The 9,185-nt window shown below is 45.6% G+C and overlaps 2 protein-coding genes across 2 annotated transcripts; one reads left to right on the forward strand and one right to left on the reverse strand.

Moving 5' to 3' along the window:
- Window positions 1-941: 941 nt before the first annotated feature.
- On the reverse strand, window positions 942-2,659 carry LOC144715191 (3-dehydrosphinganine reductase TSC10A-like). The gene is made up of 3 exons (XM_078590103.1): window positions 2,041-2,659; window positions 1,831-1,978; window positions 942-1,446 (listed from the first exon to the last, which is right to left on the reverse strand). The coding sequence occupies exons 1-3, from the start codon at window positions 2,578-2,580 to the stop codon at window positions 1,133-1,135; spliced, it is 1,002 nt and encodes a 333-aa protein (XP_078446229.1). The 5' UTR covers window positions 2,581-2,659; the 3' UTR covers window positions 942-1,132.
- Window positions 2,660-5,605: 2,946 nt separating this feature from the next.
- LOC144715329 (3-dehydrosphinganine reductase TSC10A-like) lies at window positions 5,606-8,571 on the forward strand. The gene is made up of 3 exons (XM_078590270.1): window positions 5,606-6,199; window positions 6,292-6,439; window positions 8,017-8,571. Exons 1-3 carry the CDS (start codon window positions 5,624-5,626, stop codon window positions 8,376-8,378), a joined length of 1,086 nt encoding a protein of 361 aa, XP_078446396.1. The 5' UTR covers window positions 5,606-5,623; the 3' UTR covers window positions 8,379-8,571.
- The last annotated feature ends 614 nt before the right edge of the window (window positions 8,572-9,185 follow it).

Raw genomic sequence — 9,185 nt, forward strand, 5'->3', positions numbered from 1 at the left:
GACGCAAAGCTATGGCATTCCTCTTCCACCCCACCTAGCACAGTTTCACATTGCCGTTTCCTTTTTCCAATAAAGATTTTTATCTTCGAATTAAACATTGGCACGTTCTCTCTGTTAAGGAAGATGCCACGGAACAAGTCTCAAACTCGGCCAGTACTTCACTATAGGGCTTAATCAAGATTAGGTAGTAAAAACTCAGTTAAATACTATACTCGTTAGAGATTTAGCCTTTTAGGATTTTCATATAAGTCTGAACATAGATAGGATTCAAGATAGACGGATAGGATTCATTTTTAATATAATTATAACGGACAGGATTCAATCCTTATAACTCAGGGGTCCATCGCACCGATCAACGGCTGTGATCGATGCACCCGCAGTTATAACGGACTAGATTAAAACCTAGGATAGCCGTTATAACAATGGGTCCATCGCACCGATCAACGGCTGTGATCGGTGCACCCAAGTTTGTTATAACGGACTAGATTAAATACTGTTTAAACAACAGTTTATATCCGTTGTAACTCAACAACTGCTATAAGCTGTTGTAAACAGGAAAGTGGCTATATTTAGGTACGAACTATACTATAAGTATTTTCAACCAATGTTCTCTTAATGGTGTGGGAAATACAACGATCCTCAGACTATCTCTGCGTCTCCTTCTCTCTTCTTCTCATTTCATTCTCTCTTCTTCATCCGCTCTCCTTCTCCGTTCTTGATTCTTTACACTCTCTACCCAATCATAACAATTGCAAAGGCTCACATATTGAACACGAAACCGTCTAGCACTGAATTTTCAATGGAAGGCTGAGAAAATTTAACGAATTGAGGGTCTCCATGTCTCTACGAGAAGAAGTAATATAAAACCGTACGCACTTACTCGGTGAAGTATTAATGATCTTGTGGTTCATTGAAATATGGGCCCCGTTTGAGTCGTGGTCTTCTGTTACGATGTCCGCATATTTATGCCGCCAAATATAGACATTTCTACACATTTATTGAATGTTCGTGAATCGTGATTCTGCGGTAGTGTTCTTTTGAAATGACTAACTGGACAACATCCAAATATCGATGCCAAGTTAACCCACGATTTTGAGCAACTCAACTTATGAGATCAGAAGCAGTCCGACAGTCATCCCATCGTTTTCACTTTCGCATGCTTCTTGGCGTTCCATTGGGCTATGATCTTGTACCATCCGGCGACTGCAAAGAGGACGCCGAGGCGAACGACGCCGGCCAAGGCGACCTCGCAGAGAGCGATAACAGGAGACGTGGCCGGGCTTCCGCCGGGCCCGGTCAGGCCGAGGGCGAACCCTTCCCAGTTACAGTTTACGAGAAACTGCCCCGACTTGACGCCGTTTAAAGTTCTCCTGGCCACTTTCTCCACGTCCACATGAGGCGACGACGATATCAGCGCCCTTGTAAGCGCCGGAAACTTATCAAGCCCTGCAACTCGAGAAGATCATATTGAACTGTAATTTCTTAAATGGACAATGGTTCGTATTACTGTAGATTTACGCTATCAGTTAATCCATGAATAAAGAAACTCATTTATGACAACGTTGGGATTAAGATATTTCATCAAGTGTGGGGGCTAATCAGGGGAGACTAAACAGGATTAAGCTTCTCCTGTTGCCTAGAAAAGGGGCCACTTAAGTGAAGATTGCTTACTGACTGAGGTATATTTTCTCAACCCTGTCATTTATATATTCTAAAATCGCCGTTATGCTCTCTCGAATTACTTCTTTAAAATCGATTGCACGAAGAACCCTTTGCGAAGTATAAATCAGATGAAGCTAAGATAACGATTGAAAGAGGAGAGAAACGTACGGTCGAGAGTCCCGGGGGTGTCCACGCCGGGGGGGCAGACGAGGCAGACGCGGATGTTGTGGGAAATGACTTCTTGTTGTAAAGCTTCTGCCAAGCCTCGGAGTGCAAACTTACTGGCGCAGTAATGAGTGTACCCGTGGATTCCGATCTGAGGAGGAAGGGGAATTAGGCAAACAATGAACTGAGCTAGAGTTCTAAGTTAGAAAGGACCTGGCTGGCCTGGGAAGAGATGATAGCGATGGAGCGGGGAGTAGAACTGGCGGTCTGCTGCATTGCGGGAAGCGCGTGGCGTATCAGGTTGAACGTGCCGACGAGGTTAACGTCCAGCGTGTACTTCACCTCTTCCATGTCCATTTGAACCAACTCCCGCGGGAGGAAGAAGCCTTGGTTGCAGACCAACACGTCGACGGTGCCCGCTTCTTGCAATGCCTTCTTAACCCCCTCCTCGTCTCTCACGTCGATGCTGTAGATTGAAACTTCGGCGCCTGTGTCTCGGCGGATCTCTTCGCGGGCTTCTTCCAGCTTCTGGCGACCGCGGGCTAGAAGGGAAACCCGAGCTCCTTGAGCAGCAGCCTGCTTAGCTATGGTAAAGCCGATGCCCATGGATCCGCCGGAGATGAAGACGTGGCGGCCCTTGATTGGTACCTTCGCTCCTCCAGGCTTGATAACGATAATTAGGACGAGGAGAAAGATGAGCACGGCGGCCACCGCCGAGCCGAGTGAGATTAGCAGGAGTGGGATGGTCTCCATCTTCGTCGGTTGTGTCTTCTCCGGCTGCTGTGACTTATGTATCCGTTTCGTTGTTCGGAGAGTAAACAAAGTTTTTGTCGCTGTGTTGGCTCGATGTTCATTGTAGGGAAGCGTGGTTGTTGGATGATGTCAAGGTCAAAGAAATCAAGTTCAATGTAGTAGACTATTCAATTTAATAGAAAATTTAAGTTGGATGATGACCGGCATCAATTAATGCGGGTCTTTACGTTGGATGGATCCATAATATTGTAGCCATGAAGGAAAAGATAATGTCGCCTAGCTACGTAAAACAGTAAATTTTACTTTTCTGCTCGAAATTACCTGATATTGCGCCTGGTTGGAAGCTCGACATGTGATGTTGGATTTTTTTATTCATAATCTCATAAATATAATGTGCAAATTAGATCAGTGTTTGGCGGTCGCCCTGTCAGTATTTTTAAAAGGAGAGAGAATAAGTTAAGGAAACGGTCTTAAAGTAGCGAATTGGCATCTTACAGATATTGTATTCCAATCACTTTCTAGCGCTGGACACCCTTTGGATGGTTAGATGTTAATCGAAATTCGAATTGAATTCTAAATGTTAAGCGGAAGTTTGAACAATTAATATTAGGTATTCTTAACATCCATTGAAATTTCAGGACAATAAATACAATAAACGCTAAAACAAAAATTTCGGGTCGATTACTGAATAAATAAAACCAACATGACTATGTCATCAAAGCTTTCAATATTTTCATAGATATCTGGGTTCCCTCTATTTATTATCTACCAAATAACCCATATCTTAAATTAATTGGAACTGAAATCCTACTTTTTGCGGGCACTGAAAGTAAATTATGAACCAACATGACCTTTGACGGGAGAAAGACAACCAAGACAAAAAACAGATGATGGAACAACAGCAGCGCCCTTTTTCTTATTCCGATTCCTCTTTCAAAATATCTTCGTCGTTTCTCCACAGACGAGTAGGAAGCTTCGGAGTGACGAATGTAGATGATTAATTTGACAACATCATACTGTGGTTCGGCAAAAGAGCCGGTCGAGTTTTACTTATTAATTGCGGCAAATTTCGAGCTTTCGAATGGATGTTAATCTTAGGCTCATCGTTCCGCGGTTGCATTTAACATTCAAGGGCCACTTGGTATCACTCGAACATCGTTCCAATCATCCAACTTGATCACGATCTATGGCAATTTATCTCTGTAATTTCGTCAAGGGATTCTGAAATGTAATCTGAACGTCATCACAGCATCTTCGCTATCCTCTGTTTCTCGGCTGTTGGGATAAACACCCCCACTCAGTGGAGAGAATGCTCAAGGAGTTACCCAAGAACACCTCTACACACTCTCTAGGATCGCACTAGAAAGAGAAAGAAGAGAAAAACGAAATTCACTCATAACTCTCTCCAAAAGGATACAAAACACTCTAAAAGCTCTAGCCTTTTATAGGCACGAGAGCACCAAAAAAACGGTACCTAACTCAAGACTAAAATCACAAAATAAACTTTTAAAAAACGAAACCGTCACTCTGCCGAGTCACCCGCCGGGAGCGTCCTTTCTGGGTGGATTTGAGGTTCTCAGCGTGCCCCGTGGTGCCCACTCGACATGGTCAGCGGCACTTGCCGACTCATTTGCTGAAGGCGCAACCTACGGAAGACTCCAGCGTGCTTCTACGTGCATCTGGCTGAGTCAGCGTCACAGCCAAAGTTTCCGCCAGATCTTCTACGACCAATACTTCACCCAATGCTCTGCCACCTGCCTTTGCTTCAAGCTCCTTCCGGCACCCTGCCGAAAGTGGTGGCGCTACGCCTTGCGCTGCCTTGGCGGAATCACGCCTGCCAAGGCCACCTCGCAGAGGGCGGTCATTGGTGAGGTGGCCGGGCCTCCGCCGGGGCCAGCGAGAGAGAGGGCGAATCCATGCCAGTTGCAGGGAACGAGGAACTGCCCCGACATGATGCCGTCCAGAGATCCTCTGGCCACGTCCTCCACGTCCATTCTTGGCGAAGACGAAGCCAAAATGGTTGTAAGCTCATGAAACTTATCCATCCCTGCAACTCCAGCTGAAGTAGCTTAGTGAGAGAGAGCGAGCGAAATGGAGAGAGAGAGCGAGAGAAATGTAGCTAGAGCGAACAAGAGAGGAAGAAATAGTGAGAGAGAGGTAGAGAGAGCGAACGAGGGAGAGAGAGATAGTGGGAGAGAGGCAGAGAGATCGAACGAGAGAGAAAGAAATTGTGAGAGAGAGGCAGAGAGTTCGAACGAGAGAGAAAGAAATTGTGAGAGAGAGGCAGAGAGATCGAACGAGAGAGAAATAAATGGTGAGATAGAGGCAGAGAGATCGAACGAGAGAGAAATAAATAGTGAGATGGAGGCAGAGAGATCGAACGAGAGAGAAAGAAATAGTGAGAGAGGTAGATAGACCGAGCGAAAGAGAAAGAAATAGTGGGAGAGGTAGAAAGATCGAGCGAGAGAGGGAAATAGTGAGAGAAAGAGACAGAGAGGTTGGGAGGTAGAGAGAGACGGAGAGACAGAGAGACGGAGGGAGAGGGAGAGAGAGAGGGAGAGACAGAGGGAGATGGAGAGATAAAGAGAGATAAAGAGACAGAGGGACGGAGATGGAGAGGGAGAGGTAGAGAGAGGAGAGGTAAAGAGAGATAGAAAGAAGATGGACGGAGAGTGACACGGAGAGGTAGAGAGATGTTTACCTGTCAAATGTGCTGTGGTGATCCACTAATACATGATATGGTGGACTTCCAACGAGTTTGGAACGATTGTCTTTGATCTCTTGGGCTCCCTATCAAAATCTGACTCTGCTTTCTTAAGACTTTCTCTCTTGTTTCTATCAACATGACTTGTTTATCCTTTATATGGCAGGCGTAGTGGGTATGCGCATGATTTCAGAGTTGAATATTATTATTTATACTGTAATTTAACGACGACGCCTACACCGCAAGCAAGTACTCCGTGCATGGATCTCTGTCATTCAATACATGTATCCGTCCCCGTGACTCGCATTTAGTTGTCCGGGAGTCGAAAAGGGTATTTGAATGCCTGCAAAGCGGGAGACGACGCAAACGAGGAATATGGACATATTCCCGCTCGTCCTAATCTACATCGGCCCTGTGGTGGCCGTCGTGCTCATCTTTCTCGGCGTCCTCAGCCATGTTATCAAGCCTGGAGGAGCGAGGGTACCGATCAAAGGCCGCCACGTCTTCGTCACCGGCGGGTCCATGGGCATCGGCCTTGCCATTGCAAAGCAGGCCGCTGCGCAAGGAGCAAAAGTTTCTCTTTTAGCCCGCGGTCGCCATAAGCTGGAGGAAGCCCGCGAGGAGATCCGCCGTGACACCGGCGCCGACGTCTCAGTCTACAGCGTGGACGTAAGAGACGAGGAGGGGGTAAAGAAGTCGTTGCAAGAGGCGGGTACCGTCGACGTGCTCGTCTGCAACCAAGGCTTTGGTCTGGCGCGGGAGTTGGTTCAAATGGACATGGCAGAGGTGAGACGTATGCTGGACATCAACGTCGTCGGCACGTTCAACCTGATACGCCACGCGCTTCCCCCAATGCAGCAGACGGCCAGTTCTACGCCGCGCTCCATCTCCATCATCTCCTCCCAGGCCGGGCAGGTGCTTTCCCTCTTATTCTTTTCCTCCGGTGCAATTTTCTTCTTCGTTTAATCCTCATACGGTTTGTCCATCGTCCATCCTTTTTCGGTTAGCTCGGAGTCTACGGGTACACCCATTACTGCGCCAGCAAGTTTGCTCTCCGAGGCTTGGCTGAGGCTTTGCAGCAAGAAGTCATCTCCCACAACATCCGCGTCTGCCTCGTCTGCCCCCCTCCCGTCGAGACACCGGGTTATCTCGATGGTACCCGTCTCTCTCTCTCTCTCTCTCTCTCTCTCTCTCTCTCTCTCTCAACTTCTCTCCGTTTCTCTCTTTCTCTGATTCTCTCTTGCTCTCTTTCTCGCTCTGATTTTCTCTGGCCCTCTCTCTGTCTCTGCTTATCTCTGTTTCTCTCTTTCTCTGGTTCTCTTTTCCTGCTTCTCTCTGTTTCTTTTTCTCTGCTTCTCTATGTTTCTTTCTTTCTTTGCTTCTCTCTATTTCTCTTTCTCTGCTTCTCTCTGTTTCTTTCTTTCTTTGCTTGTCTCTGTTTCTCTTTCTCTGCTTCTCTCTATGTCTCTCTCCCACTCTCTCTCTCTCTCTCTATTTCTCTACTATCTGTTTCGCTCTCTTTCCCTCTCTCTCTCTCTCTCTCTCTCTCTCTCTCTCTCCTTCTCTGTAGTTTTCTACTTCTCTCTGTGTCGCTTCCTCTCCTTCTATCTCCTTTTCTCTCTGCTTCGCTCTGTTTCTCTGTCTTTCCCTCTATCTTTGTTTCTCTCTCTCTCTGTCTCTTTCTGCTTCTTTCTATTTCTCTCTCTCTCTCTCTCTCTCTCTCTCTCTCTCTCCCCCTCAAGGATCCACCATACCCTCAGGGTTCCAGTATGGAGTCAGTCGGTCGGTTCGGTGAATACTTGGGCTTTTGGTAACGAAGTTAATGGAAAGGCGCGAGTGAGCGGGAGCGGGTTCTTCTTTATCAGAAAATCAAAAGAAAAAGTGGTTTGGTTCAGAGTTAACAGGGAGCCCGTGAATTCCTGTATGCTTTAAGTCGAGGCGAGAGCATCCTTTAAAAGTGTGGGAGTTAGATTCGGAAAGTAGAATTCCTTTTAGGGGCTTTTTTGTTGAATATACTATAAACTATATACTTAAAAATAAATAAATAATGATTTGGTTCCGGAGGGGTCTTTTGTTTTTAGGGGCAAGCAAAATCCCATCTACTGGAGGTACATAGACATTTTGGTTATATTATAAATCGAGGGATCCTTTATTTAGTTCCAGCATCTAATCATACATGTATTACAATAAAGAAGGAAACACAGGTTATGTTATATAATAACATTCCCTGCTTGTGCTGATTACTCTCTCTGCTTCCCTCTGTTTATATGATTATCACTCTCTCTGCTTCCCTCTGTTTATCTGATTCTCTCTCTCTGCTTTCCTCTGTTTATCTGATTCTCTCTCTCTGCTTTCCTCTGTTTATCTGATTCTCTCTTTCTTTCTATCTTTCTCTCTGCATCTCTCTTATTATCTGATTATCTCTCTCTATCTCTCTCTCTGTTTCTCGGATTCTCTGATTCTTTCTCTATCTCTCTGGTTCTCTGATCCTCTCTCTCTCTCTTTTCTCTCTGTTTCTCTAACTCTATCTCTCTCTGCTTCTCTCCTTTTCTGTGATTCTCTCTCCTCTCTTTCATTCCCCTTCTCAGCCTCTCTCTGTTCGCTCTGCATCTGTCTCTCTCGTTCTCTCTCTCTGTCTCTATCACTCTCTCTCTCACTCTCTGTCTCTATTTGGCTGTTTCTCTCTCTCTTTCTGGCTATGTATCTCTAATTTTGACTTTCTAGAGTTGCAGCAAGAAAGATGTTTTCGGAGTTAACGATCGCTCTGGCATCGTCTACATCAAAGATGGACGTGAAGGATGTGGCCAGGGAGACTCTGGACGGCATCAAGTCGGGGAAATTCTTCGTTCCCTGCAACTGGCAGGGCTTCGCCCTCTCTCTCGCTGGCTCCGGCGGAAGCCCCGCCACCTCACCGTTGACCTCCCTCTACGAAGTGTTCTTGGCCGGCGCGATTCGCCTCGGCCTCATCTTCACAGTTGGAAAATGGTACAATATTATAACTAAGTGGAAAAAAGCCGAAAGACAGAAGACAGCGAATAGCTTGGCAGTCTGTGAGGCTGCACATCTGAATCTTAACGAGAGGAGATGGCCTTGACCATGCCCAGCAGCCTGACAAGGGATCATGCAGGAGTGATACACAAAAATGTATCTTAACGATGTGATGTTTGATCCTCTCCTAAATTTCGATGAAAAGTCTAAAGCAAAAAGTGTTGAGATTTCTTGGCCGTTGCACAAGAAAAGAATTGAGAGAAGAAGAGAGAAGAGGAGAGAAGAGAGCTCGAGCAGAGAGAGAGCTTAGAATCGTTGTATTCCGCAAATTAACTTGGTACATTGGTGAGATATTTATATTACGTATAAGTAGTTAAAAAGATTGAGTAACTGTTGTAACGTATATCCGTTGTAAATAGTTACAACGGATATAAATTTGAATTATGGTTATCTTAACCGTTATTGTGCAATGGGTGCACCGATCACAGCCGTTGATCGGTGCACCCATTATAACGGATACACCGAATAGATCTTGACCGTTATAATTCTCGTGGGTGCACCGATCACAGCCGTTGATCGGTGCAGTGACCCCATCATATAACGAGATCTAATCTCGACCGTTATAACTATCTATATTTAATCCTGACCGTCTATATTGATCCTATTCTATGTTTAATCCTATTCTATATTTGAACTTATATTTAATCCTACTTCTAAGCCTCTAACAAGTATATAATTGTAGTGAATTTTACTACCTAATCTTGATTAGATCCCTAACAGAGAATCGCCAAGAGTCTTCAGTGATCTGTCTGATAGCTTGGCGAGTAAAACTCCATCTTACAAAAAGCAATAGAATATTAAGTCGGTTCCCTGCCGGACCACGCCGACTTAAAGTGCGTTGCCCACGAAACTG

This window comes from Wolffia australiana, chromosome 18, assembly GCF_029677425.1.
Source record: "Wolffia australiana isolate 7733 chromosome 18, ASM2967742v1".
Lineage (NCBI taxonomy): Eukaryota > Viridiplantae > Streptophyta > Magnoliopsida > Alismatales > Araceae > Wolffia > Wolffia australiana.